At 54.4% G+C, this 26780-nt stretch overlaps 8 protein-coding genes across 8 annotated transcripts; 4 read left to right on the top strand and 4 right to left on the bottom strand.

Moving 5' to 3' along the window:
- The first annotated feature begins 779 nt into the window (after positions 1-779).
- On the top strand, positions 780-2887 carry CAOG_01302 (glutathione reductase). Its single transcript, XM_004349772.2, has 6 exons — positions 780-947; positions 1105-1207; positions 1309-1417; positions 1569-1659; positions 1759-1853; positions 1950-2887. The coding sequence occupies exons 1-6, from the start codon at positions 807-809 to the stop codon at positions 2776-2778; spliced, it is 1368 nt and encodes a 455-aa protein (XP_004349822.1). The 5' UTR covers positions 780-806; the 3' UTR covers positions 2779-2887.
- Positions 2838-11009, bottom strand: CAOG_08496 (hypothetical protein). Its single transcript, XM_011271776.1, has 8 exons — positions 10973-11009; positions 10186-10788; positions 9892-10054; positions 9576-9766; positions 6371-9486; positions 6036-6141; positions 3206-5898; positions 2838-3041 (listed from the first exon to the last, which is right to left on the bottom strand). The coding sequence occupies exons 1-8, from the start codon at positions 11000-11002 to the stop codon at positions 2930-2932; spliced, it is 7014 nt and encodes a 2337-aa protein (XP_011270078.1). The 5' UTR covers positions 11003-11009; the 3' UTR covers positions 2838-2929.
- A 331-nt stretch (positions 11010-11340) lies between these two features.
- Positions 11341-12693, top strand: CAOG_01299 (hypothetical protein; the record flags this gene model as incomplete). Its single annotated transcript, XM_004349769.1, has 1 exon — positions 11341-12693. The coding sequence occupies one exon, from the start codon at positions 11341-11343 to the stop codon at positions 12691-12693; it is 1353 nt and encodes a 450-aa protein (XP_004349819.1).
- Positions 12694-12849: 156 nt separating this feature from the next.
- On the top strand, positions 12850-16682 carry CAOG_01298 (tethering factor SEC34). Its single transcript, XM_004349768.2, has 10 exons — positions 12850-13422; positions 13528-13993; positions 14116-14454; positions 14551-14642; positions 14744-15197; positions 15304-15514; positions 15593-15720; positions 15792-15884; positions 16015-16099; positions 16205-16682. The coding sequence occupies exons 1-10, from the start codon at positions 12905-12907 to the stop codon at positions 16618-16620; spliced, it is 2802 nt and encodes a 933-aa protein (XP_004349818.2). The 5' UTR covers positions 12850-12904; the 3' UTR covers positions 16621-16682.
- A 99-nt stretch (positions 16683-16781) lies between these two features.
- On the top strand, positions 16782-18276 carry CAOG_01297 (hypothetical protein). Its single transcript, XM_004349767.2, has 3 exons — positions 16782-17001; positions 17287-17431; positions 17584-18276. Exons 1-3 carry the CDS (start codon positions 16843-16845, stop codon positions 18222-18224), a joined length of 945 nt encoding a protein of 314 aa, XP_004349817.1. The 5' UTR covers positions 16782-16842; the 3' UTR covers positions 18225-18276.
- A 128-nt stretch (positions 18277-18404) lies between these two features.
- Positions 18405-19913, bottom strand: CAOG_01296 (hypothetical protein). The gene is made up of 4 exons (XM_004349766.2): positions 19406-19913; positions 19033-19248; positions 18641-18886; positions 18405-18527 (listed from the first exon to the last, which is right to left on the bottom strand). The coding sequence occupies exons 1-4, from the start codon at positions 19900-19902 to the stop codon at positions 18503-18505; spliced, it is 984 nt and encodes a 327-aa protein (XP_004349816.1). The 5' UTR covers positions 19903-19913; the 3' UTR covers positions 18405-18502.
- An 84-nt stretch (positions 19914-19997) lies between these two features.
- CAOG_01295 (glycogenin) lies at positions 19998-22791 on the bottom strand. Its single transcript, XM_004349765.2, has 7 exons — positions 22762-22791; positions 21712-21844; positions 21444-21639; positions 21228-21369; positions 20925-21097; positions 20713-20835; positions 19998-20632 (listed from the first exon to the last, which is right to left on the bottom strand). The coding sequence occupies exons 1-7, from the start codon at positions 22766-22768 to the stop codon at positions 20180-20182; spliced, it is 1227 nt and encodes a 408-aa protein (XP_004349815.2). The 5' UTR covers positions 22769-22791; the 3' UTR covers positions 19998-20179.
- A 121-nt stretch (positions 22792-22912) lies between these two features.
- CAOG_01294 (DNA replication licensing ATPase) lies at positions 22913-26540 on the bottom strand. Its single transcript, XM_004349764.2, has 6 exons — positions 26458-26540; positions 26121-26197; positions 23978-25563; positions 23610-23784; positions 23414-23523; positions 22913-23315 (listed from the first exon to the last, which is right to left on the bottom strand). Exons 1-6 carry the CDS (start codon positions 26534-26536, stop codon positions 23108-23110), a joined length of 2235 nt encoding a protein of 744 aa, XP_004349814.1. The 5' UTR covers positions 26537-26540; the 3' UTR covers positions 22913-23107.
- Between the last annotated feature and the right edge of the window lie 240 nt (positions 26541-26780).

Below are 26780 nucleotides of genomic sequence, written 5' to 3'. Positions count from 1 at the left end.
TAGAAATTCGCGTGCAAAGTGTACCAGCTACTTTAGAACCGCCTTTTGGGCGATCTACGGCTCCGTATCTCGCCGCTCATGATCGAATTTTGATTCTGTGAATAAAATATATGTACTTTGTGCGTTGGACGGGAGGAGCGGTCGGAAATGACGAGTTGGCGGAGCGGTGAGCAAAGTCGCAATTGTTGTTGTCGTTTGTCAATGCCAAGCAGTCGATTCTGATTCACAATTTACGCCACCTGGCAACACAGAGGGCACATTTAGCGATTATTATAGCATATCTATGAAAAATGATTTACTGGCAACTACCTCCTAACAGGATATGGCAAGAAAACGATCCTGTCAATCGTCGTTGATCTCGAATGCGACGAGTTGAATTCTGCAACAATTGTTCGGGACGGACGAGCTCTCCGAGTCTGGTCATGAATTATATTTGAATCTGTATGGGGAAGCTTCGAGGCTGACTTTTCTGTGCCATCTGGGATAAATGGATGCAGGAAACTGGTCAATTGGTGGAAGAAGAACGCAGTCCAAATTGAATGTTCATCCGATGCGGCTGAGGGAGTTGCGTGGCCATGTTCGATATTAATTCACAACTTGATCGAGCATGTTACACGATTCCACACAAATCGCCACCCTCTGCACACTTCTCCCCCATTGCTCTCGCGTACCTCGCGTCCTTGCGCTCAAAACCCGCCGCTGCACTTTCCGAAAACATCAAGACAATAATACTGTATTTACAACCAATCCAAAAGCGTCTGCACAGTTTCAAACTCACTCTTCACTTGCATCTGTTGCATTGAACAATGGCAGCCGCAGCATTCACTGCAGTTTACGATTACCTCGTCATTGGCGGCGGCTCTGGCGGCATTGCCTCTGCCCGTCGCGCTGCCCTCCACGGCGCCAAGACCGCCCTCGTCGAGTACCAACGCCTCGGTGGCACATGCGTGAGTCTTTGCACTTCTCTTCTCTGAGCCAAGAGCGAGCGAGATGCAGGTTGAGAGCACGGAGATTTTTATGGTCTCACTCTGGTTTCTCCGTTTGCCCTTGTCTTCGCTGGTCTGGTCTGGTCTGGTCTGGTCGTCGTGGGTGTGTGATGCACAGGTCAATGTTGGATGCGTGCCCAAGAAGGTCATGTGGAACACGGCCTCGATGGCTGAGGCGCTGCACGACGCACCAGACTATGGGTTTGATGTTACAGTCAAAGGTTGGTTTTCCATCCTGCCTCTTGCATGCACTGTCATCATCTGAGAGAGATGTACAAATCGGAATGTATACTCAACTCAAGAATAACAACGTGAATCACAGGATTCTCGTGGAGCTCGATCAGGACCAAGCGCGACGAGTACATCAAGCGCCTCAACGGCATCTACCAAGGCAATCTCGAACGTGACAAGATTGACATCCTTCGTGGCCGGTAAGCACACGCAGATCAACGAAGAGCTTGCGACGGATCTCTAGTGAGAGTTGATGAGGGGGATAAACAAAAGCGGGGGGGGGGAGCGGTCCAGCGACATCGTTCTTGAATCTTGTCTAACAATACCACATTTTGCCCTTTGATGGAACAGTGCTCGCTTCGTCGGACCAAAGCAAGTGTCCGTGGACGGAAAAATCTACTCCGCCAAGCACATTCTGATTGCAACGGGAAGCTACGCAAAGGTTTGTGTCCAGGTCTACGCGCAACCATTCTTTTATCGCTGTCTGTTTTGTTGACTTGTACCCCGCTATTCGTCTTGGCTTGGTTTACGCTGTGCTCAGCTGCCCGACGTTCCCGGAGCACACCACGGCATCACAAGCGATGGCTTCTTCGAGCTCAACGAGCAACCCAAGAAGGTGGCCGTCGTCGGCGCTGGGTATGTTCCAGTTTTTTTCTTTGGTGGGGGTCTACATTACTTGAAATTTGAACAATCTGTGCGAACTGACATCCAAATGCGACACACTTGATCCAGATACATTGCCGTCGAGTTGGCTGGAATCTTCAGGGCACTTGGTTCGGAAGTATCGCTGCTTGTGCGCCATGACGGCGTGCTGCGCAAGTTTGACTCGATGCTCCACAAGGGCGTCGAGGAGGAGCTGACTGCCTCGGGCGTCAATCTGCTCCTGAACACGCACGTGTCATCTGTCACCAAGGACGACAGTGGACACCTCTCGCTTGCGCTGACCAATGGCACAACGCAGTCTGGATTCGACTGCCTTGTCTGGGCAATCGGTCGCTCCCCCACCATCGAGGACTTGGATCTGGAGAAGACCGGCGTGTCCCTGGACAAGGACGGCCTGATCAAGGTGGACGAATTCCAAAACACCACCCACGAGGGCATCCACGCCGTCGGCGATGTCGCGTCGCACTGGCAACTGACCCCCGTTGCGATTGCTGCGGGCCGTCGCCTCAGCGAGCGCCTGTTTGCCGGCAAGACGGACCTCAAGCTCGAGTACGAGAACATTGCATCGGTAGTGTTCAGCCACCCGGCTTTGGGCACTGTTGGTCTGAGCGAGGAAGACGCAATTGCCAAACACGGCAAGGACAACCTCAAGATTTACTCGGCCACCTTCACCAACATGTATCACTCGATGACAACCCGCAAGACAAAGACTCGCGTCAAGCTCGTCTGCCTTGGCAAGGAGGAGAAGGTCATCGGCGTCCACGTGATTGGCATCGGTGCTGACGAGATGATCCAAGGCTTTGCTGTCGCCGTGAAGATGGGTGCTACCAAAGCGCAGTTTGACGACACTGTGGCCATCCATCCTACAGCCTCCGAGGAGCTCGTGACCCTTCGTTAACTGAGTGCAAAGCTGTCGCGCTTAAACAAACCATGTGTTTTGTGATGCAATAAAAATAGTACCAAACAAAAAAAAAACGTGTTGGATTGGAAATACAACAATAGCATGAAACCATCTGCCAAACCAACACCAGTACAACGTTGATAGAGAACTACAGCCGCGACTGCAGCATGGTTGTGGTAAAGATCTGCTTCATGACCTTTGGAATATCGGCAGTGTTCATGCAAACAAAACCCTTGCCCAGAGGAAGATTCTTGGCCAAACTATCAGTCAAGCAAACATCGTCATATCAAACCGAGATACGCAAACCCCCCCCCCCGCCACCCACAAACAACAATCGTCAGTCGCAAATATCAACATTTTGATTTTTTCTCCAACCAAGGGGTCAAAACAGGTCAAACAACAAACCAACAAACTCTTCACTTACAAGTCAGCCTGATCCCCGAGAGACCCGATAAACACGGCAAACGCATTCACATTTTCATGCGCATTCATGGCGTTGGCAAGGACAGAAGGGCGGATGCCATAACGGTCGAGGTTGGCATCGCTCAGGACGACAACAAGTCGGTCATCGGCTTCTTCGACTTTGGCGAGCGTGTCGACTGCCAGTCGAGTGGCCTCCAACGTGTGATCGCCACTGATGCAGTACTGTGCATGTGCATGCATCGTCTGCAAAATGCGCAGCCGATCCTTGTCTGTCTTTGGCATTTTCCCACGGCTGCCATGCTCTTCCAAGCTGCTGCCGGTCGAAGACGAGGTGGATTTCTTGGTCGAACCGTACGAGGAGGAGCGAGAGGGAGCGTCTTGCATGGGCACAAACTGAATGTCAGGTCCATCCCCAGAGTGTCCGATGAGTTCGTAGCTAAACTTGTGCTCAAACCCTGCAAAGCTCTCCATGATCATGAGTGCGGCCTCAAGCATCCTATCCAGACGACCGTCAAAGCCGTTGAAGCGATACATGCTACCGGACACGTCCATGACAAAGCGCATGCGCTTGGGATGCTGCTGCGGGGCGCCTGGCTCTGGCAGCTGCTCACCACGACGACGGTAAATGTTCTTCTCCCCAGTCAGGCCTTCAATCAGGCGGTTATCATCAATGTCGCCCATCGTCTGGTTCTTGAGCCAAACGCGCTCTTGTCCTTTCGCCTCGACGCTATTCAGCGTGACACGCAGCTCGCGGACCTCCTTGCGCACGCGAATGGCAAACTTTTCATACAGCTCCGCGTCGTGTTCGGACATGTTGAGCTCGGCCAGGCGTTTCTCAAAGGCTTGCCGGCCCATCTCACGAGCTGCGGCAGACACTTCCGGGGGCACGGCGTCCTTCTCGACTTGCGGAACTTGGTGCACCGTGTGCCCCGCATCCAAACGGTATGGTCCACCCTTGCCGCCAAGCCCCGCCGTGTCTCGCCCACCCGTGCCACCGGCCCACTGGTTGCCGCCAACATGTGGCTCATTCTTGGGATCAACCTTGCCATGCTTGGGACTGGTCACGTCCTTTCCGCTCGGTCGGTCGATCGTAATGCGAACTTCGCGAGAGCGCTCTTCTGCGGGGCGGCCGACCATCAAACGCCACGTGTGCAGCGACCGCTCCAGTGACGCCAAATCGGTCTCGACAATACGAATCAAACCGTCGGCGTGCAATGCAGCCACCCAACCGTTCGGCAGGGTCGCCATTCCAACGACGCGCATCCCAGCCGGCGATTCGTCGCGCAGCACCTTGCGAACAGCAATCCGGTCTTCCAGCGCACGCGTGGTCGAGTTGTCCAAGCGATTTCCAGTGTCTGACTCGTTGCGAGACAGGTCAATCTCGCGATAGCTTTGCCTGGCCAAATCGACGGCTTCGAGCACTTCTAGTCCGTCGCGAGAAGCGGCTGTCAGCGCCAGCATCGACGAGCTTGTCGCAGGAGAGCGAGCCGCTTCGAGGGATGCCAGATCGACCACGAGCTGAGCCGTGCTGGGCTGCGAAGATTCCCGCAAGTACGTCCAGTTCGTGGCGCTGAAGCGAGTGGCCTTTTTGCTTCCGGAAGCAGCGCCAAAGACCACTGTCGATACAAAGCTGCTGTCGTCCAGGGAAACAAGCGCAGGACCAACGGAGGCACTGGATGCCGAGGGGGCTGTGCCTGTGGCGTGAAGAATCACATTTGCAGCAAGCGCTGCGGGCAGATGGCTGGTGACCCTGCGCGCATGCAACGGATTGGCGGGCAGCAGTACCTCAGGGGTTGGGGCAACAGCAATGGGCGACAAGAGGGGGTGCATCTTGACGCGTCGATCGCGCTTTTGCAGCTGCGCAAAGTCCAGGATGTAGTCGGTCGGCTCGGCCGTGTCAGCGTCACGATCGCACCGCACCAACCAGACGGGAGCGCTGTTGGCGCTCTTGTCGTACAGCACGTCCACGCGAACCAACTTGCTCGGCAGCTCGACGGACGTGACCTCATTGCCAATCAGGTCAAGTACATCCATATGTGGCAAGCCGGCGCGATACACAGCAACCAGGCCGTGCGATGCCGCGAGCGTGCTCACAAGCGTGGCCGCAGCCATGGGCTCGGCGTTCGTGCCTCCAGGACGCGCGGGATTGAGCAGCGAGCGCAACCGTGCCATTCGGCCAAAGCTGGCTTGCAAGGGCGAGTCAAACGACAAGGTGTGAACAGTGCCGAGGTGCGGCGCAACAAGCGACAAGGACATTTCGTTGCGCTCGAGAATCAAGACACAACCAGCAAACGCGCCATCCAAGGCGACCATCGAGAGCTCGCGCGCGGCCCGAGCGCCAAAGAACGGATACAGGTCGTACAGGTCCATGTGAGAAAAGTGGTTGGCAGAGACCCGCAACGTGGTGGATGTCGCCAATTGCTCGGCGGCCGCTGGCGAATTGGGCAGCGTGCCTGCTGCCGTGGCCGAAGCCGTAATTTGCTCTGGCAAGCAAGGGAAGGAATACAGACCAACGGGGTTGTCTGTAATGGTATGCACGGTGCCGTTATGAGGAGAGACGGCAATGGCACAAAATCGGTTGGGCTGCATGAGATCGATGGTCATTTCCCGCACAATCTCCGAAAAGGCCTGTGTGCGAGCCTCCCGCACGTGATCGAACGGCAAAGCTTTGGTGCCGCTGACGCGCAACGGTCCCTGAGTGTCGGCAAGAGAGGATGGAGGAGAAAGGTGCAAGGACGGAGAAAATGGTCAGTCAAGATTTTGTCGGTTCCAAACGGTTCAAGCACGTCCAAGAACAACACAACGATTGCTGCAAAACATTCAAGTAGTACCTTGATGGCAATGCGTTCAGTTTTCACGATACACGAACGCCGCTGGGTTCCATCGGACAAGTCCAAACTCGCGGTAAAAAGCGACACAGGCGCAGGAAGTGGATGTCTGAGTCCCAAGCACAGGTGAGACGATTGTAAAGTGAATAAAGCAGAGAAACAAAAAAAAGTCAGAGATTTGTTGTATTGAGAAAATACAGCAATGAAAAAAATGGTCAATAAAAGGAAAGAACAAGAAGCCAAACTACGCTGAAAAGAACATCCCAAAACAAGATCATTACGCTTCACCCTCCAAGAAAAAAAAACCCCCCACAAACAAGGCTCGAGCGCTTGCTTACTCGGAGGAAATCTTGACGTTGGTCACGCGAACACCGACGGGAATGCCATGGCGTTGAAGCGTCGAGACGAGCGTTTGTCGGAGTTCAGGATCGTACGAATCAAAGTCGAACACGCTCCGGACAACATTACCAATGCCTTCGTCCGGATACTTTTCGAGATGGCGCACAATATTGACCAGCTCGCGAGTGGAGTAAGGGTAGGTCAGCTGGCCTTCGTCCACCATGTGTCGCAGGTCATTGAACGCCGCAGTGAGACGACGCAGGACGTCTTCCGAGACATTCGGAGCGTACTGACGGAGCATGGCGAGCTCGGAGGGGGTGTCGGGATTTTCCATGACGTGGCAACTAAACATGTCGCCAAGCGCTGCGAAAAAGTCATTGCCAAGGAATGGGAAGCCAGGTCGGTTGGCCAGGACAATCATTCGAAAGTCAGGGTGCATTGGAATGAACATGGGATCAATCGTGTCGCCGTGCTGGCGGTACCGCAATCCGGCGCGGGACACGATGCGGCGGCCGTCGGCCAGGGCCATCTCGCCGCTTTCTGCCAGGGCTTTCAGCACGCACGTCACATGCGTCGGCGCCTTGTCCGCCTCATCCACGACAAGCACGTGTCCAAGCATGACGGCCCGAACCAACGGCGAGTCTTCGTACTCAATCACACCCTCCCGGATGGTTGGCTGCAGGGTCAGCGTCTGCACGGTTGTGTCGCGATGCAGCTGGATGTACTCACGGGGCCGTCCAAGAAGATGGAGGAGCCGGTCTGTCACCTTATTCTTGCCTGTGCCTTGGTTGGAGACGAGCAGCAGATTTTCGCCAAGAAGCAGGTCCTTCAGCATGTCCGCCATCACGCGAGTGTGCTGAGGATTGTCGTAGAACAGCACGTCTGGCACAAGAACGCGGCCGGACGAGGTAGGCGTTTCCAGCGCGTTGGTCGAGGTCGATACGCTTCCGTGGGCGAGCTGATCGGTTGTGCGGAAGAGGTTTTGGTCGAGAACGACTTCAAGGGTCCCAATGCGGAGCTTTTGAACCTGTTTTCCGTCGGGCAAAGTGACGACATGGCGTTCGACGGGAGGGCGACCTTGGTGGCCAGACGGCGCGACGACCGATGCCGACGACGGCGCCTCGGCAGGGCTGTGGGCGGCAGCTGGGCGAATGTTGTCGGCCTCAAGAAGTCGCTCCAGCGTTTCACGGGCGAGCTGCGGCAGGAATCGGGACATGCACGCGCGGTGGATGGCCTCGTACAAGCTCTCGTCAGGATAGTTGGCCAAGCGGCGGCAAATACGGACCAGCTGACGGGTAGACAAGGAAGCGGACAGGGACAGCACGGTGTGGTTGGTGGCGGTTGAGCGCAACCGATGGGCAAAGTCGAGCAACTTGTCGAGCACAGCGGGGCTGAGACTTTGATGAACCATGCCGCGAATGACCTGGGCTTCTTCCACTGGATTGAGCGGCGCAAGCGCGTAAAAGTGGAACATGCTGAGCGTCTCTGGACTGAGCCACTTTTTCCCAGCGCCGGGTGTCGATCCTGACGCACCCGGTTTGGCTGGGTCTGCAGCACGTTGGCCCAGCGGGGGCGTGCTCTGCTGGGACTGTTGTTCTTGTTGCTTGGCGGCAGCCAAGAGCGCGGTAGCAGTGGTCGTCACGCCTGGCAGATTGACTGGCTCAGCCAGAGCGATAATTCGGAAGGATTCGTGGATGCGACGCACCCCGCGATCGTTCAGCTGTGCAGGCGTCAGGTTGCGCCGCTCACACAGCTCGTCAAAGCGATCGTGACGCAGCAGGCGCGTGCCGTCGTGCAACACAATGTCCCGGTCCTGCACGAGACGCTGCAACATGGCGAGAGTGTCGGCGTTGAGTCGATGGATGCCATCCAGAACGGCCAAATGACCGTGGAGAGCAGCGTTGATGAGATGCGAAAAGTTCCACACAGTGTCGCCGTTGGGAAGCGTTGTGCGCTGCTGAAGCAGGTCTCGCGCAGTCATGTCCTGATACAACATGATGGGCTCGACTTCGTAGCCCAGCAGAGTCGCGAGATGGCGCACCAAGAGCGATTTGCCCACGCCCTTTCCACCAACCAGGCAAATGTCAGACACGGCGTGGGAGCGGAGCAGCGACAGCAGCACGTGGCGATGGTACGGAACTTCGATAAAGCCAGCATCCAGGGTAGGCATCGACCCGTCCGAGCTGGCCTCCAGCCGTTGCACGGGCGCCGCAGGGACGACTGGCAGCTGGCCTCCCAGGAAGCGCGCATCGATCGGCCCAAGAGCATCGCTTGAACCAAAGTCGTCGTGCAGCGAGGAGACTGCAGCCGAGTCAAGCTGGAAGCTGACACGCGTGACAGGGACCTGGCCTGCCGTAGCGCTGCCAGGGAGGAGGCGTTCAACCGTTTCCAGTTTGTACGGATCCTTGATGCTCACCGTCGAGTCAGCCGTGTGGGTGGCCGAGCGAGCACCGGCCCGGTAGCCCGTAAGGACACGGCCACCGACTTTTAAGCGCTTCATCGTGTCCAACACGAGCTGTTGCGCCTCAGCACCCAGAATCAGCGTGAACGGATAAATAATGTGCACGCATTCCGCGGTGGGCAGGGCGGGGAACAGAGCCAGCAGGTTTGCAATCGAGTTGATCGAGTCCATTGGGAATTCTGGCAGGCGATCTGGCAGCTTGTTGTTGAGTGCGGCTGAGGCTTCGGCAGCACCAGCAATTTCAAACGAACCAGAGCCCTCCAGGGTGCGAAGAACGGTACCCAGCGCGACAATAGAGCGAATGCGCGCTTGCAAGTTTGCCGGAAGATCGGGCAGTGCCGTAGGAATTGAAGTGCTGCTGTTGTGTGACAATTCATCTGCAGGAGAACTGGACGCCGTAGATTCGCGGAGACCTTGCGCGACGGTTTGGTGAGTGGCCAGCGCGTGCAGGGCTCGTTGCGCAGACAGCACGGCATACTCGAGCGCGGCATCAAAGGAAACCAGGCGGACATCGCGGCCTTGGAAGCGAGAGCGAAGTGGAGGATCCAGTGGATTGCCCTGGAAGCGCGGTACTGGCAATCCGAGTGCAATGACCCTGAAGCGTTCGGACACACGCACCAACTTCCACTTGTCCAGTTCTTCTTTGGAGTGTTCCTGTGTTGGGGCGGGAAAGTTTTGTTGGATGCACACGGTGAGTTCAAAGTCGGCGTATCAAACGTCTCTGACGTGCAACTCGGCGTTACCTTCAGAAGCGCATCGTAGCGCTGCGGCGCCACAAGGAAGCGGCCATCCTCCAAGCGCATTTCTCGATTTTCAAGAAGATTATTGAGGACGGGGAGCACGTTGCGCTCTGCCTTTTCGATGCCCTCGAGGATGAGGATTCGGCCGTGGACGGCAGCCAACACTGCGGCTTGATCAATGTAATGAGCCGAGCCTGTCGTAGCGTCGAAACAACAAAACAAAACAAAAAAAAAAACCCAAACAAACGAACAACAAGGTTAAAAAGAGCCCATAGCTTTGTACACCGCAATGTTGCAACCAAATCTACAGCAAACGCACCTGACCGGATTTCTCGACGTTGCTTGAGGTCGCTTTCGGTGGTGTCGCGGGAGAGCGAAACGTATTCAACCTCTCGCCGAGTCAGCTCGCAGTAGACCATGGCCAAGTTCCGGCGCAACGGCCCTGGAGGTCCAATGAGAAACATGTCTTGCCCGAGCAAATCCTGCACGAGAGTCGTTGGTCAAGATGACCCCAAAAGAAAAAAAAAAAAAACCACAGTTGGGCCTGCTGGGAACGGAAAACACATCGAATCACAACCAACCACGAAATCAAAGAGTAGCAGCCCCAGCCTACCTTCTGCATCATCCAGCGCAAATGGTCGGCCATGGTAGGCGACGTGAGGCGCACACGCTCTTGAATGTAGTGCAGCGGGACAAACTCGGGGGTGAGAGGATCGGTCAGCGGCATGGTCACGTCGTCGATGGAGAGTATCGCGGCCCCTGCGGCGGTTGCCACGTTTGCACTTGCAGCACTCAGCATTGAGAATGACCGCGCAGGCACCAGACCACGCAGCCGTTGGGCTGTGGCCGAATGCAGCAATGGTTGTTGTTGGGCAGCAGCAGCATGATGCTGACGGATGAGCGTCGCCGCCGGCGAGACGCTCGGTGCGGATCCAACGTGCATGAGTATCTGCGCAGTTGATCCACTGGCGATGGACGCGGCGGCGGTGGCAGCGGTGGCAGCAGCAGCGGTGGATCCTGCAGTAAACGGCCGTTGGGCCATGACAATCGAAGGCAGCAGCCGTCCCCTTGCAGCAGTGCGACCGACAGAGACAGACCCAATGGCAGCAACAGAAGCAACAGACGCAACAGACGAAGCAGCGGACGGTCGGACTTGGCTTGCGGACGAGGTGGTCGACAACGTGAGGGATCGAGCGGAAGCGGAAGCAGCAGTCACCTATCATTGCAGTCCATTGTACAGTCATAGTACAATAGTAGTACATTGTGCCAAAGTCAAAGATCATCATCATAATCATCATCAGTACAATCAGTACAAGTGACGCGACAAAGTGCTCAAAACGAGGGATCAGCAACATGGATTGCTGAAGAAGGCAGAGAATTTGAGCTTCTCAGATTGTTACCGAGCTCGTCGTCCACAGTCGCAGTTGCATTTGGCGTTGTTCGGGAGTGAGCTGACACTTGGAAGAACAGGCAAAATGAGTAAAGCGAACGAACTTGCATGGAAACCTCAAAACAGAAACACACAAAGGAAGCAGAATCACAAAGCAAAAGACCGCAGAAAGTGTGTTGAAGCAGATTCACTTTGGCTGTTCATCCACAACAATTCCCTACAACAGGAGCTGAGAAACAAAACGCAAGTAAATCACAACGAAAGAATAGAAATCCGAACAAAACAAAAATCCGACCTGGGAAAAAGGGTCTCAAAATGTGCGCACTCTTAACTTTGTCCTTCTCTTTGTGTTTGAGTTTCCGGAGCTCATCAGAACGAATGCCGGAACCTCACTGTCAAATTGAGGTCGACTTCAAACCGCGTTACTTGCAGTCGGCTCCAGTACCGCCATTGCCGCCATTGCCGCCATTGCCGCCATTGCCGAGACAAGCGCCGCCATACCCAAAAACGGCGGTTTCAGCTGCTATTCCAGCTCAGACAGCTTCATCGTCCTCGTCAGCCGTCACAACAATTGACACACACAGAGACAAAGCTGCAGCCAGTGATGGCATGGGCAGTATCTCTCCAGGTGTTGCTGCTGACGGGCGCGCAATGGCGTTGGCGGACAAGCGCAACGCAGCATCGAAATCCGCCACAAAGATGAACGCAGCCGCGAGTTCACGCGCATCGCTCAATTCCACCGAGCAATTACAGTTTAATCCGACCAATAGAGCTGCTAGACAGCTGACTTTTGGCAAAGCGACAGCGAGAACGCATCGCCACAAGCGCGGCGTACAACAAGTCCCGCATCCCAACACGCTTGCCGAGTACGAGCGCGAAGGCGTGCAGATGGCCCACCTGAACGTCTACCACGCCTGCCCATGGCTATGGGAATTCGTAGGACGCACATATCGCGATCTGGACCTGGTTGGCGCGGCCATGTTCGTGATGGGCTCGATCGGGTTTGCCATCCTGCCCATTCTGATGGAATACCTGCCAGAGTCGCTCACACCGCTCAACATTGCCATGATTATAAGCGTCGCCTTCCTCTTGCTGGCAAAGGTGCTCTTGGAAGCACGCGCACTGTATGCCATGTTTTGGAAGCGTGCGCACAAGCGGCCGAGCGCCCTCTACCACGCGGCCATCTTTCTGCTTGTCGTGGCTGGCTCGCTGTACATCACGGTGCCTGCGCTGCAAATCGGCGGCAACCATCCCAAGACGGCGGGCTACATGAACTTTGTCTCGTCCTTCTTTTTCCTCACGGGCTCCAGCATCTTCACCTTGGACGGAGCCTTGCAGTACCAGCCGCCGCTCTGGACCAACATTGAGAACCAGTACATGTGGGGCTCGCTCTCGCTTGCCATTGGCTCTGCACTCTTTGTTGTAACCGGCTTCTGCACGACGAGCATCGGCGTCGACTACTCGCCCGCGCTCCCCGACGGCATGGAATACCGCGAGAGCTCGGCCTGCACCGAATCCCTCGTGAATTGGGTGAGTGCTGTGGGCGGCATGTTCTTCTTGATTGGCAGCATCAGCTTCCTGGTGTTTGCCTTCCACGAGTTCCACGAGATGCACAACGGGCCAGATCCGCGCGCGGTGGCGTACCATGGCCAGGAGATTCCGCATCCGCACCATCACCTTCCGCATCACAAGCGGAAAGCGCGAGACGACGATCTTCCTGCTGCACGTTGAATCCCTCCAAAACGCTGCTCTGCGATTGCGTGGTAGATTGCTTGTTTGTCTGTTGAGGTGACGAATTACAATCCAAGCAGCGAGATTCAATAGTTTTCCATACAATTCGACCCCATCTTTCGAAAAATCACTCCAAATTCAGTCCTTTTTGTTACGCTTTTTTTAATACACATATCTATTTAACTCTGCTCTTCTCAGACGGAAACGCACAATGGTCTCGCCTGCAACCGGACATGCAGCAGCTGCAGCGAGTTCCACATCGTCGGCCTCGACGGCTGCTGCTGGTGCTGTGCCTGCCGCTGCGTCGTCTGCTGCCGTTCGCCAGGCACTGTCGCAATGGGACGAGCTCGCGCCGCTGTCTGAGCGCCAGAAGGACGCCGTGCTTGATCTGTCGATGGTCGCTGGCTGGGTTCCAATGCCGCAGCTGCCGCTCGCTTCAGCGACTCCGGCCACTCCAGCTGCTTCGTCAGGGTCATCTGTCGGCTCTACAGCAGCAGCAGCAGCAGCAGCAGCAGCAGCAGCAGCAGCAGCAGCAGCAGCAGCAGCAGCAGCAGCAGCAGCAGTAGGAGGAGGAGCATCGCTTGCACTCGCGTCCAGTGAGCACTCTGCCGCGCTGGCAGCAGCAAACTCGTCCGCCCCAGACGGTCCCATCGAGACTGCGCAGCAGTTCTTTGGTTGGTTTGCCAGCGTTGAGATGCGCATGGAAGGCGAGCAGGAAGAGTCATACAGGTAAGCGAACGCACTCCCCCACACTGCTCAGAATCTCAGAATCATCTCGGACAGGTAGTTTTGCACCAAATTTTGTTTCTCACGTTTCATGGTATGACCTGTCAGATCGTACATCGACCTGCTCAGCAGGCACCGTGCGCGTTGCGACGAGATTTTGGCGAATATCGACTCGGCGCTTGACGCGTTGAATGGGATGCACGAGCAGTACACATCCGTCTCGACCAAGACAACGGCGCTGCATGATGCTTGTCAGCTATTGCTGCGCGACCAAAATCATCTGGTTCGCGTGCTCGAGAACATTGGCACAAAGCTCGCGTACTTTAGCGAGGTCGAAGCATGCAGCCGCTTCCTCAACGATCCCGTTGTCACTGTCAACAGCGACCGGTTCATTCCGACGCTGACTCGCATCGACGAGTGCATTGCCTTCATTTCGCAGCACCGCCACTTTAAGGACGCCGAGGTGTACCTGACTCGTTTCCGCCAAAACCAAAGTCGAGCGCTCACGCTCATCAAGCTGCACATTGTTTCAGCTCTCAAAACCGCGACACAGCAATGTGAAATTAAGAAGGAGGTGAGTTAGAAATTGGTCTTCTGCTTGGGCTTTTTTTTTTTTTTTGTTTGTTTGTGTGGTGGATGTTTGTGTGATTTTACATGTTGCTGTCATTGGGAATCTGATTGTGGTGGGACGACTAGCTGAACGCTCGCTCTACCGCTTCGACGTTAAACCAAGCACAAGCCGCGAGTGGCGTGAATGCTGGTTCTGTTTCCGGCGCCGCAGGCACAGCCAACTCGTCTTCCACGGAAGCGCTGTTCGCCCTTCATTACACCAAGTTCCGCACATACGCGCCGCGCATTAAGGCTCTGGCAGTCGAGATTGAGTCGCGGTGCAAGGAAGATGGTTCGCCCTACCAATCGCTCTTGCAGGACTGCTTGAATTGCTACTTTGGCCAGCGTCACGCGCTCCTTGATCACACGGTGCACGAGGCCATTTCGAGGATGCAAGCCGAGAGTGGATCTGATATGGCTCAGCTGGTAAGAGCATGATCCACAATGATGGTTGCGTCCTCATGATGCAAAGAGGGTTTGGTTTTCGCTTACCGTCGTGTGTTCGTTGTGTTGTCCACATAGTTGCGTCACGCCAGTGCCTACTTGATTCGGATCTGCCAAAACGAAATCAAGCTCTATCACCACTTCTTTTCTATCGAGACCCCTGGTCTCGAGTAAGTAGATCTTCCATGGAAACGTCACGTTGTCGCGCTTTTTTTTTTGTTTTTTCTGCTGACGAGAGTTTCCGGTCCCAATACTTGTCCACTTTGTTTAGATCGTTGCAGGATCAACTGTCTGGCATCCTGTACGACGCCATTCGTCCTAGTATCATCCAGCAAAACAATGTGGAGCAACTGATGGAGCTCTGCGAGATTGTGTCTGCTGAAATTCTGGCCGACCCGACTGTTCCAGCGCTTGCGTTCGAAGCCGTGGCGCTGCAGATTTTGGAGGATTTGCAGCAGCGCCTCGTGTTTCGTGTGCAGGCCTATGTGCGGTCTGACATTCAACTTTGGCAGCCAACCGCGGACGATTTGGCCTACCCTGAAAAGTTCCTGAACGCAGTGTCGCCACAGCCCCTTCCCGCCCAAAGCCCAACCGAGTTGGCTTCGGGCCAGTCAACCCCTGCCACTGCCGCGACTCCACGGCATCCATCAAACCAGTTTACACTCTGGTTCCCGACTCTTCAACGTTCGTTGGTTTTGCTATCTCGGCTTTACCGCTGTATCGATGTACGCGGTTTTTTTTTGCTTTTTCTCTTTTGTTGAATCTGCTTGCTTGGCTCCGGGGTCGTGCTTGGATTCTGATTTCTGATTTCCATCTGGCTGGATTGTGTAGAAACGCATCTTTGAGGGCATTTCGCAGCACACTGTGAGCGTGTGCATTCAGTCGCTGGTTGCCGCTTCGAACGCGATCGCTGCAAAGAAGGGTCCTTTGGATGGCGAGCTCTTTCTCATCAAGCATCTGCTTGTGCTGCGAGAGCAGCTGTCCCCGTTTGATGTCGAGTTTGCGGTGCTGGAAAAGTCGCTGGATTTGCGGAAGCTCAAAGGTATGCGAGAGTTTCGCCTTTTTCATCACACGCATGGTACCAGTCTAACGTCTTCTTGGTATGGCGCGTTTCGATTAGATGCGGCATTCAGTTTGCTGTCACGAGGCGGGACGCTGTTTTCTCTCAACCGCAACAATGCGGTTCTCAACTTTTTGTTGAATGAGGCCCCGCGAATGTCTCAGGAGAGCTTTGTTGACTCTAAAAAGGTAGAGAGATTTACCGTAGCTTGTGGCGTCCTGTGCTTTGGTTTCTAACACGCAAATGTTTGGATGGGCAGGAGTTGGATGTGGAGCTCAAGCAAGTCTGCGAGCGGTTTGTGCTGGATGTGACCAAGTCCATCATTGCGCCGTTGACCACGTTTTTGACCAAGGTTTGTACTACAGCGCAAACCAATGGCGCAGAGGCAGAGATGTTTTGGTTGAGAAAGGCTCTGAGCTGACTTTGTTCTGCCGGCTGCTGTTTTGGCTTCCTTTTCATTTTTTGGACTTTTTTTTTTCAAGTCTGCCGCGTTTTTGAAGGTTAAAACAGATGCTGGCCCGAGCACCGCAGCACTCTCTCTTCGACGACAGCCTTTTGCATATCCTGGTAAGCAGCAAAAATTTAGAAAGTTTTGGACTGTCTGTCTTGTCGAAAGCGGAAAGCGGGAAAGCGGAGCGCAAACCCACTCAATGCTACCTACCTACTGCACAGAAAAAATCAAGCAAATCGTGAACGAAACGTACATGTTGCTCAAAGCTCAGCTGGAATCGACGCAACGCAGCCTGTCGCTCTATCTCGGCAACGCAGAGACAGAGTACATTTTGTTCCGACCCATCAAGAACAATATCGAGGAGAGCTACAAGCAGCTGTATGCCACTGTTCAAGGCGACGACTATTCGGAGGAAGATCGGCAAATTGCCGCCGTTCCCGACATCAACCAAGTGCGACTCTTCCTCCACCCACCACCAAAAGCCGCGCCCGTGTTTTCTTTCGGATCGAGCTCTGCCTCTTCTGGTGTGGTTGCTAGCACCAGCAGCACTCTCAGCGGCACTACTGGAGCCGTGGCTGCTCCGCCTTCTGAAGTCGCTTCAACGAGCCCACCTGCTGCCGCAGCCCCACTCTCCTAAACGATGCCGGCTTCTGTTCTGTCCGCTTCAAGGCGTTGTCTACACGGGTCTATGCGGTCACCTGTGTTTGTCGAATGTGCACCGTGATCCAATCCTTTTGTCGATTCGCATCCAGTTCGCACTTGTCGTCGACTTTCACCACTCCATCCATTCTCTATTGTTGTTTATCACTGTTATTACATCTGCATCCACTCTTCTTTTGTATTTTTTCTCCTTTCAATCATGGTCCAGCAAGACAAGGGCAAGTCCAAGAAGCCCCGCGCCGCGACCGCTCCACAGAAGCCCGCCACCACCGCTGCCAGCGACGCCGCTGCCAAGGGTAGCAAGAAGCACAAGGGTCTTGGCCAGCAGCTGCGCGACATCCGCCGACTGCTCGCTCGGGTAAGGCAGCGGTGACGAGCATTCATTCACCGCGTGCGAGGCACATGGGACTTGGAGACTGGGACTTGGAGACTGGGATGCGCGTTGGGCTCCCCACTCAAGCCCACAGCAGTCGCAGTGCTTCTGCATTGCTGAGACTGGAGTCGGCGACCAAACCCCGCGCCCCAATTGGAGTGCTCGGCCTTTGGTGGAAAAAGCGAACACTGGTCAAGATTCAATTCTCCAATCTCACTCACTCAGTCACTCAGTCACTCACTCAACTCATTGCAATGTTGGTGAACACAGCCAAACCTGCCTGCAACGGTTCGCCAGGCACACGAGCGCCAGTTGGCTGCACTTGAGCTCGAGCGTCAGACCTCGACGAGCGACAAGGCGGTCGTCACGCTGGAACGCACTGCGGTGAACAAGTACCATGCAATCCGATTCTTTGGTAGGGTCCTCTTTGGTGGCTCAGTAGAACATGAGGACGATAGACTGCGACGATACTTTGATTGTTCAATTGAGCGCCAGAGGCTTGGATATGGTGGATGTGCTGGCTCAACGCTGTTGCTCAACGCTTACTGCAATCTTGACCCCTGCTAGAGCGCCGAAAGTTGCTCCGATTGATGGAAACTGCACGCAAGAAGGACCAGCCGGATCTGTCACAGCTTGCCAAGTGGATGGCCGATGTCAACTACGTCACATACTTTCCAAAGAGCGCCAAGTATCTTTCTCTCTTCCCAAAGACCGAGCCTGACGCTCGCGCAAAGCAGGCTCGTGAAGCCATCCACCGGCTAATCAACCGGTTTGTGACCGAAGGTGCTCTGAAGCAAGCAGACGGGTACGAGCCGTCGAAGGCTCTCGGCGAAACCGACGAACAAACCCTGCGCGCTCTGGAAGAAGTCGCCAAGCAGCATCGCTTGCTCTCGGATCGCCTCGTGTCGGCCCGCGAGCAGGCAGCCAACGCACAGAATGCTGCTCGCGCCGCCTCTGCTGAGGACGACGATGCAGAGGATGACAGCGATGATCAGGAGGAGGGCGAAGATGAGGAAGAGGACGCTTCGGACAGCGAATCCGAAGAGGACAAGGCTCCCCAAAAGCGTAGCGGGCGCAAACCCGAAAATATCAAACCATCATCGGGTGCGACGAGCACGGCAGCCAGTCGGTCTGCCAAGCGACCCAATGTCAGCAAACCTGCCGCCAAGTCCAAGCCGGAGCCTGAGCAAGATGACTTTTTCTTGTGATGTGACTTTTTAGTTGTCGTTGTGATTGTCGTGCGTTAATGAAGCCGTTTTCTTTTTGCTGGCTGAAGGGATGTTTGCAAAACGCACTGGGCAGAAGGGTCGTGATTGCGCTTTCAACTGACTGGATTTTGCGAACTGAGGTGCTGAACAGTGGATGCGCCTTCTGAGCCTAGAGAAAGTGTCGTTGCGGATCTGACTATATTCTACATTATCAACAATCGAATCGATTTTTTTTTTTTTGGTTCTGCTAATATTTCAGTCAGGAAAGCCGATTGATTCTACATGTCCTCAAAGTAGGTAGAGCTGCAAAAACCGAGCCGTTCGCAATCGATTTCGAAATCAAAACAATCAAGGGTCAGTATTGCAGTAAACCTGGAACGAAACAAACAAATCGGAATGCTGCAAAAACAACTTACATGTCGTCGTCCATGGCTGCGATTGCTTCATACTCATCAAGCTCTTCCAGCTCGTTGCCATTTTGGTTGTCTTCGGCAGAGTCTGCTCCATCCTCGGCTGGCTGGCTGGCTCCGGTGGCGCTGGCAGGCTCATCCCAGCGATGGAGCTGTCTTCGCCAGACCTTGATGAGCCCGTCAAATTGTCGCTTGCTTGCCGTCATAAACTTGTCTGGCGTGGTTGGGTGTACACCTCGTATCCGTTGATCCCTGAGAGGACACGATTTCACCAGTGTAATGTTGGTTGTGAATCTTCGATTCAGCTCGAGTCCACAAAGGTTTCAACCCAAAAAAACCCCACGACTGCCACGGCGGTGCCAGCTACAATGCTAACGCCACCCACAGGGCATACTCACTTTGGCACTGCTTCGATATATCGGGCGTACTCTGGCTTTTGCTTGCCGAGATTTATCTGCCGTTGTCGCTGCTCGAGTTTGTGGGCGTCTGTCTCATACGCAGGCTGCTGCGGAGCACCATTGTCCGAGGATTTTGCGGGAGCCTTTGGAGCGGGTGTATTGCCGGTTGGGGTTTTGTATGGAGCTACGCGAGCGTTGGCCTTGTCGCCAGAGGGACTGCACAAACAAAGATTCAGAAAAAAATCAATCATGAGCACTCCGTCAACTACTCGTCGTCCAACGTGCTTTGTCCAAACGCATTGACCATCGTATCAATGATGCTTTATGCTGCTCTAATGTCTGCGTTTTGCATCAGAGCAGCAAAAGTACCTACCTGGAGCGATGCGGCGGTCGGTTGAGCCCAGATCCCGTCCTCGCCCCCTGCGATGAACCACCACGGTTGCCGTGATGGTGGCTCTGGCCTGGCGGCGCTGGTGAGAGCCCAGAGTATTCGTGCCATGTTGGCAGGCGGACTTGCGACGCGAGCGATCCGGGCGCCGGCAGATTGAACTGCTCGGCCAAGCTGCCGCTGGATCCATACGCAGACCCGGTGGCCTGCACTGGCACTGGCATTGGCATCTGCATCGGAGGAGCGGCTCCCATGAGCGACGCCGGCTGGCCTGGCTGGAGCAGTCCCGGTCGCGATCCGAGCAGCAAAGGGGAAGGCAGAGTACCGAGCAGCCCGCCGCTGCCCCCAGGGCTGCTCTGGAGACTGTGGAGAGCGGGCGAGCTGATATGACTCTGGTGTGCGGGCGACGCTGTGGTCGAATCTGGCCCCGGGCCGAGCAGTCCCGTTCGCGGCGGATTTGGGAGCAGTCCTTGCTGGCTCATTGCATTGGGGGTTTGTTGGACTGCGTTCGGGCATGGCAGGATGTGCGTTTTGGAGCATTATGGAGTTAGGATGATGAGCAGGAATAAATGGATGGGGGAAAGGGAATTTGTTTGAAATGTTGTAATGGATGAGATCACACTTTGGTGAGGATTCAAGCTCGAAGGCCATCATCAATGAGAAACAAGAACGAAAAGCAAAATGCAACAGGAGAGAAAAACCCCTTCAACGGACAACAGACGACAAACACTGGAAAACCAAATCCGATACCCTGCTCGTTTACTTTGTTGAGCTCGAGCGGAGCTTCTCGGCCAGTTCGTTGACAGCAGTGTTAACTTCTTGATGGACGGCGCTGGCCAGGGAAGGGTTTGCATAGCGGCCGGCTTGGATGCCGCTCTCGAGTTCAGCAATCTGGCTGTGAAGTTTGGATGCCGTGGCAGAGATTTCTTGGAGCTGCTCGGTCGCTTGGCTCGAGTAGACGGGCGACTGCGGCGCCTTTCCAGCCTCACCGGTGGCATGGAACTTGTCTGGAATCAGGACATCCAGCCGATGGAGGATGTTGGAAAAGTCATACTGCTTTGCGGGAGCAGGCGAGCTGCCAGAGCGTCCATAATCCGCAAGATACTGCGGGCCAGAGGGCGCAGTGCGGGGCGGGAGAGCCTCTCCATGCTGGATACGCATCACGTTGCCACTAAAGCCGATCGGAAGAGCGGCGAGGCTGACCGGAGGAGCCTAAACAAAGTCGATAGGGGGTGGTGAGTCGGAAGAACGCAAACACAAAACCCCCCTCCTTTGAAAGAAGCTCAGCATACCGAAGTCGAGTAATGACGGTCGAAAACGTTCCACCATTGCTGCACGTGGAACTCGGAGTGAGTGGGGGCCTCTTGCGTTTGAGCATAAACGCGTCCGCTGGAGGTGCGAGCCCAATGCCACGGCTGTACACGTCGAAGATCACAATATTACACATACGACAGTCAGACTCATAGACGCTGCATAGAACATCAAACAAACTATTCTGACCTACCTTGAACTGGCCAATAAAGTGGATAATCTTCACCAAGTGACCATACTTCTGGAACGCCGGCTTGTAGCTGTAGCTTTGGTTGGCATTCATGTTGTAGAGGAAGGAAAGGCGATGCTCGGGACCGGCAGTAGGCCAGTAATCAAAGAAGGTGTTGAGCAGACCTTGGTCACCGCCTGCAAGGAGTTGGAAAAAACAAACAAACAAACAAACAAAGAAGTGAAAAACTCGGTTCAAAAAACACCGTCCCAACTCAAACCTTCCATCCCACCCCCAAAGAAGTGTCAACAGAACAGCTCTTCGTACCATCGAATGAGCCAGTGCTCACGGCGTGTTCAGCAAGCTTCTCGAACGTAGCAGCAGACGGGACAAAGACAAAGACACCCGAGTTGAAGCAATCGGGCCAGCCCACGTCGGGTGCTGCTGCGATTTCAGGGCGATCAAAGAGCTACACGCACCGATCGGCAAAGGTGAGTTGCCTGTGGTTGAAGAACAGACAACAGCCAGCCAGTAGAGTCCTACCTCATCAACATTCTGCACAACGAGCGTGTCGGCATCCAGGAAGACGCACTTGGTAAATTGGGTGAGCTTCCATGCGTAGATCTTGGTCAGCGTGACACCAAGCTCAGGACGCCCCAGCAGCGCGAGATTGGCAGCATCGTGTGTGTTGAGTTCGTTCACCAGCGACACGACGTCGAATGCCTCGCGCAGGCGGTTGCTACGAGATTGTCACAGTCAGGTTCTCGGATCCTTTTGTGTGCACTCTTGCACGCCAAATAACCGAACTCACCGGGTGGGCTCGGACACTTCGTTTGTGATGAGCACTGCAATCTTGCGTGTCGTGTTGACATCGCGCAATGACTTGGCGAGCACCAGTGCGCCCAGCGCGTACCCGTCGTTGGTGACCAGTGTGACGAACGCTTCTGCTCCATCCCACATTCAAAAATGCACACAAAAAGTCAGATCACTCTTGGATTATTGGTTGGTTTGGGTCATCACTGGGTCACTGGGTCACTGGTGGTCAGGGGTGGGTCGTGCTCCACAGTGCCGGATTTGATTGGAGGGAGATGGATGCATTACCACTGTGAATGACTGTGAGACCTCCCCACCTCCTGTCTCTCTCTCTGTCGCTCTCTGTCGCTCTCTCGATTTCCAGGCTGCTTTTTCTTGACATTGCCATGTTGAATCGTGATTCATCGCCCTTCATCAATCGCTCCTCGCTGTGGTCGGGTGGGTGCGTTCTTGGAGCAATCCCAATTCCTCATCGCCTTGCTTCGCTGCTTCACTTTGCCACTTGGCCGCCGACTCTGCCACCGAGTTCAAGCCTGCAAAAGGCAGCGGCTCTTCCATGTCGCTGGATTGGGACGTAAACCCTCGCGCCGTTTCAGAAATCCGCCGCACGAGGTGCGAACGAATCCCAAAGGTTGGATTTTTTTTTTTCGATTTTTTTCGATTTTTGGATGTTTTTGATTCCAGTTGGTCTCCGGTCTGGGAGGTCCCGACACGACCCACCTCAGTCCATCACCTCGTCAAATCTAAATTCACCAACCAGCGATCAACGCAGCGACCTCGCTCGCTTCGTCCCTTGAAAAACGCAGCGTGTCAAAGTCCAATACAAAATGTTACCTCGCTTTTTTTTTTTTTTTTTTTTTTTTTGGGAACAAGCCGTGTTCCGTGATCACACTTCGGACATTCACCAACACTGTGAACAGGAACCTCATCTCAGTCCGCTGAGAAGAGCAGTGGTTCAAGAGCAATCGGGAAAGCACAAAAAACCGCTGCATCGATCGATTGGTCGGATTCGTGACGGGGCATTGAGAGAGGTGCGATTCGGACTTACCTGACATGTCCAAACCTGCTTGTATGGGAAATTGGAAGAGTGAGCTGTCAAAGATCACATCAATCACTTAAATGGACACTCATTAGCAAATGATCACCTCAGAGAAGGCGAGTGGAGGGAAGGGAAACACACGACGGTGGGAAAAAAAAAACGAATGGAAAAAAAATTGGTATTAAGAACACAACGTTAATCGAAGACAGTCATCATCATCATCATCAAGAGGGGGGGGGGGGAAACAAAGGACAAGGGAAGAGTCAACAGAATGAAGGCCCACAGGTCGAAAGAACAGCTTTTTGTTTTGTACAAGGACGAGAGGCGAAACGCACCATGCCGAGCGTTTTTTGTTTTACGCCATCAATCGGATTTCGGTGCCGCCAGAGCCGAGCGCAACCACACCAATCTCCTCATACTCGACAAGGAACTGCTCGAAATCCGCATCATGGAATCCTCGTCGCAGAACAGCCGCGCGGGCGGCCTCATAGCCAACAACGGTGGGCTTGAGGCGCGGCAGATCGCGGACGAGTTCGAAAATCAAATCAATCTTTTGTTGATCACTGGTAAAAGGGAAATGAAAGAGAATGAGAACCGCTGCCCATCAACCAGGCGAGAAAACAAAAAACAAAAAAGCAATTCAATCAACCGAACAACGTACGGATTCTTAGTTCGGTGGCGCTCTTCCAGTGACACCTTGGACGAGTCCATCAATCGAGTGGCCTCGTCGACGTCGTCGGACGAAACTTCATCCACATTCCGCAAGCGAGCCTGAATATTCAACCATCGGCCAGTTAGACACCAAACACACCCTCTTGACATGAACCACACATCTCCAACCAAATAGCCAAACTCACCAGCGCCGTGGACAAGCGAAGAATGGCCAACAATGTACGAGCTGTCGTCAAAGTGCTACGATGAGCTCCGTGGACACTATCAGCGAGCCGCATGCCCGTGTAGACACCCGTAATATAGTCGCTCAATTCTCGAGGAATGATTGGATTTCTCATGCGCGATTGAGCCACATATTGCCTGTCCAGACACCGTCCAAAAACAACAACAACAACAACAACAACAACAACAACAACAACAACAACAACAACAACAACAACAACAACAACAACAACAACAACAACAACAACAACAACAACAACAAAAAGTTATTAAAAACACGGCAAATGGACAACCAGAACACCCTTCGTTTCGCAACAACAAGACAACCTACCGCAAGAGATGAGGACTCAACGGATCCATTTGCAGCGGAGGATGCTTGGAGTGCTGGTGCACGTATGTAATGTGCTTGGCCAGACGGTGGTCGTCGTCTTGGTCTGCTCGATCGAGCAGCAAGAACATCAGGTCAAAGCGGGAAAGCAAGGCAGCGGGGAGATTGATGTTGGCGGCCGCAGACTTGGCCAGGTTGTAGCGGCCGTAGGCCGGATTTGCAGCAGCGAGAATGGACGTGCGGGCGTTGAGCGTGGTGGTGATGCCTGCCTTGGCGATGGAAATGGTTTGTTGTTCCATCACCTCGTGAATGGCGGTACGATCACCCTCCTCCATCTTGTCAAACTCGTCAATGCAGCAAACACCCTTATCAGCCAGGACAAGGGCACCACCTTCCAGCACCAGCTCGCCAGTGAAAGGGTCCTTGGTCACAGCGGCGGTCAAACCGACGCCCGAGCTGCCCTTGCCAGTCGTGTACACACCTCGTGGCGACACGGTGGAAATGAAGCGCAAGAGTTGCGACTTGGCCACACCGGGATCGCCCATCAAGCAAACATTAATGTCGCCGCGAATGCGCATGCCGTCGGACATGTTGCGGTTGACGCCGCCGACAAGCAGCAGCAGCAGCGCCTTCTTGACATCGTCGTGCCCGTAGATTTCAGGCGCAATCGAACTGGCGAGCTTGTCGTAGAGACTGGGCTCCATGCGAAGCGCCTCCATCTCCTCCATTTGCTCGGGCGTCAGAATGGCGTCCTCCTCGTATGTCTTTTTGGTGCGCGTGATGGTCTGCACGTCCAGATACGTGTCGGAAAGAAGACCAGCGCGCATTGCTCGGAAGCCAGTGTACGGCGCGGGCATAAAGATGCCGTCGAGAATGACAATGTCGCCGGGCGAGCACATGCGCGTCAGGTCGCCCCGGACATGGGCTGTCATTGTGCGCGGAATGTGACCGACGGGCACCTGCTCGGCAATCTCTTGGATTTTGATTTCCTGGAAACTAACAAACTTGGAGCCGCGTGTCTGCATGAACAGGTTGCCCGACGTGCCGTTCTGGATGCAGCTTGGGCTGATGCATGTGATGAGCGGCATGTAGCTCGCGCCCGTGTTCTCCTGGTAGATTTCTGTATCGCACTTGTCGCACGTGTAGGTGGCGACGCGAAGCAACGGCTTGACCTCGGTCGTGCGCGTCACAATCGCACGCACGCGCACAAGATGGCCAATCTCATTCGCACGCACCTGGCGAATGGCCAGCTGCTTGGCATTGTCGCGCGCGCCAAAGTGCACCTCAAACCGACGCAGAAGCTCTGGCGGCCAGCGCTTGTTGGGATCGACCGTGCCGTTCGCAGCGTCCATATTGTTCTCGCGCAGAGCAATGCGCTGCTCCATGAAGATTTCAATCGGGTCGACATTCAGGCTTGAGGCGTGTGCCTCCGCCGAGCGTGGCGGCATCAGCTTGTCGATGGTCTCGGCAAAGATCTTGAGGTACCGAGCCGTGTTGCTCTCAATGCGTGTCGCAAAGTCAGCGTCGAACGTGCTGACATCCTCGAGGTCGATGATCAAGAGCTTTTGCTGTCGGTCGGCAATTTGTTGCTGCGGAAGGGGGGCAAGTTCAACGAATACAGTGAGCATTGAGTCATATTTTTTTTTTGGAACGATGGAAGTCATGTCGCGTGGTTGATCGTGCAATCGGGTACGGTCGAGTGACGGTTTTCCGATCAACTTGCAGTAGCTGAATGCGAAAATTGAAAAAAAAAAACTGTTTTGATTTTTTTGACAGATCTTTTTTTTTTTTTTTTTTTTTTTTTAAAGGAGATTGAACAGAAGCTGAAGCGAAGCGGGATTCCTGACCAGCTTGCCGCGAGTTTCCCCCACCCCCTCAAACAATGCGAGATCATTGTCAAGCAGCATCACGACGGTGCGCTGTGCAGGGCATCGGGCTCGCGGAGGAGAAGCAGAAACGATCGGAGAGTGCTGGCCTGTCAAAGCCGCCTCCCACCTGCCCTTCCCCCGTCCCCCGTCCCCTTCCCCCTCCACCAAACCGCAAGCGCACCTTGCAGAGTAGGGAAAACAACCATTGGCACGGCTGCTTCTTTGCCAAACCGGCGCACACAACAGCAACCACTCCATTGCTGCTCGCAAATCCTTACCAGCTGCGCCATGTACTTGAACTTGTCGACGCCCTGGTCGTTGGAGGTGAAGTCGGAGATGAACGCGCGGCAGATCTCTATCCGCCATGAGAGCGGGGCGAGGCAGAGAGGGCCGAAGTGAGCCAAAAGTCAAAACGCAATGCAAAACGCACTCCAGAAAAAAAAAAAAAAAAAAAAAAAGCGCGCGTTTTTGAATGTTTGCGCTCGTTCTCCATTGCATTGCTGCTGCGAGGATGAGGGCCAAGCAAGGGCCACTGCATCAAGGCACAAAGCAAAACAACCCACAACGAAGCAAAACGGGGGTGGGGGGGGGCTTTTCATCGAGAAACAGCAGTACCTTCCTCGCGCTCGTACTCTGGCGCCTTTGGGCGGACAGCGCGCGGCCCAAAGCGATTGCCTGGATTCACGGTCGCCATTCGAAAATAGAGAGTGTACGAGTCCTTTGCACAAACACAAACACAAACACAAAAAGAATCGCAAGGTGATCATGCATTTTTTTGTTTGTTCAAGGACTATTGTGCAGTTCTTGGGCTGAGCTTTGCAGAACAATCCCGGTTGCTTGTTAGCTCGCTCCATTTCCCAAAACACCCCCCTCCTCCTAGTACCCACGTCGCTATTGGAAATCTGCACATTTTAATCACATTCACAACGTGCTGATGC

The sequence above is a fragment of the Capsaspora owczarzaki genome (assembly GCF_000151315.2).
Source record: "Capsaspora owczarzaki ATCC 30864 unplaced genomic scaffold supercont2.2, whole genome shotgun sequence".
NCBI classification, from domain to species: Eukaryota; class Filasterea; order Ministeriida; family Capsasporidae; genus Capsaspora; species Capsaspora owczarzaki.
Note: the sequence above shows the minus strand (reverse complement) of the source record. Positions and strands in the feature narration are given on the sequence as shown.

Bases quoted from the DNA above. Each gene is read 5' to 3' on its own strand.
- CAOG_08496 (XM_011271776.1), bottom strand. From the start codon at position 11,002: ATGCAACTGCGACTGTGGACGACGAGCTCG. The intron at 9,487-9,575 runs GTAACGCCGAGT...GCCCCAACACAG, and splicing joins GCTACGATGCGCTTCTGAAG to GAACACTCCAAAGAAGAACT. The intron at 6,142-6,370 runs GTAAGCAAGCGC...CTTGGGACTCAG, and splicing joins AACGTCAAGATTTCCTCCGA to ACATCCACTTCCTGCGCCTG.
- CAOG_01295 (XM_004349765.2), bottom strand. The intron at 20,836-20,924 runs GTAGGTCAGAAT...CGACGTGTACAG, and splicing joins ACTTTATTGGCCAGTTCAAG to CCGTGGCATTGGGCTCGCAC. The intron at 20,633-20,712 runs GTATGCTGAGCT...GACTTTGTTTAG, and splicing joins ACCGTCATTACTCGACTTCG to GCTCCTCCGGTCAGCCTCGC.
- CAOG_01297 (XM_004349767.2), top strand. From the start codon at position 16,843: ATGGTCCAGCAAGACAAGGGCAAGTCCAAGAAGCCCCGCGCCGCGACC. The intron at 17,002-17,286 runs GTAAGGCAGCGG...TGGTGAACACAG, and splicing joins TCCGCCGACTGCTCGCTCGG to CCAAACCTGCCTGCAACGGT. The intron at 17,432-17,583 runs GTAGGGTCCTCT...GACCCCTGCTAG, and splicing joins CCATGCAATCCGATTCTTTG to AGCGCCGAAAGTTGCTCCGA.
- CAOG_01294 (XM_004349764.2), bottom strand. From the start codon at position 26,536: ATGGCGACCGTGAATCCAGGCAATCGCTTTGGGCCGCGCGCTGTCCGC. The intron at 25,564-26,120 runs GTAAGGATTTGC...CCCCTTCCGCAG, and splicing joins TCAAGTACATGGCGCAGCTG to CAACAAATTGCCGACCGACA. The intron at 23,524-23,609 runs GTGAGTTTGGCT...TTGAATATTCAG, and splicing joins TTCGCTTGTCCACGGCGCTG to GCTCGCTTGCGGAATGTGGA.
- CAOG_01302 (XM_004349772.2), top strand. From the start codon at position 807: ATGGCAGCCGCAGCATTCACTGCAGTTTACGATTACCTCGTCATTGGC. The intron at 1,208-1,308 runs GTTGGTTTTCCA...CGTGAATCACAG, and splicing joins GTTTGATGTTACAGTCAAAG to GATTCTCGTGGAGCTCGATC. The intron at 1,660-1,758 runs GTTTGTGTCCAG...CGCTGTGCTCAG, and splicing joins CAACGGGAAGCTACGCAAAG to CTGCCCGACGTTCCCGGAGC.
- CAOG_01296 (XM_004349766.2), bottom strand. From the start codon at position 19,902: ATGAGCCAGCAAGGACTGCTCCCAAATCCGCCGCGAACGGGACTGCTC. The intron at 19,249-19,405 runs GTAGGTACTTTT...TTGTTTGTGCAG, and splicing joins CGACCGCCGCATCGCTCCAG to TCCCTCTGGCGACAAGGCCA. The intron at 18,528-18,640 runs GTAAGTTGTTTT...CGGTTTTTGCAG, and splicing joins GCAGCCATGGACGACGACAT to CTCTACCTACTTTGAGGACA.
- CAOG_01298 (XM_004349768.2), top strand. From the start codon at position 12,905: ATGGTCTCGCCTGCAACCGGACATGCAGCAGCTGCAGCGAGTTCCACA. The intron at 15,885-16,014 runs GTTTGTACTACA...TTTTTTTTCAAG, and splicing joins TGACCACGTTTTTGACCAAG to TCTGCCGCGTTTTTGAAGGT. The intron at 16,100-16,204 runs GTAAGCAGCAAA...CCTACTGCACAG, and splicing joins ACAGCCTTTTGCATATCCTG to AAAAAATCAAGCAAATCGTG.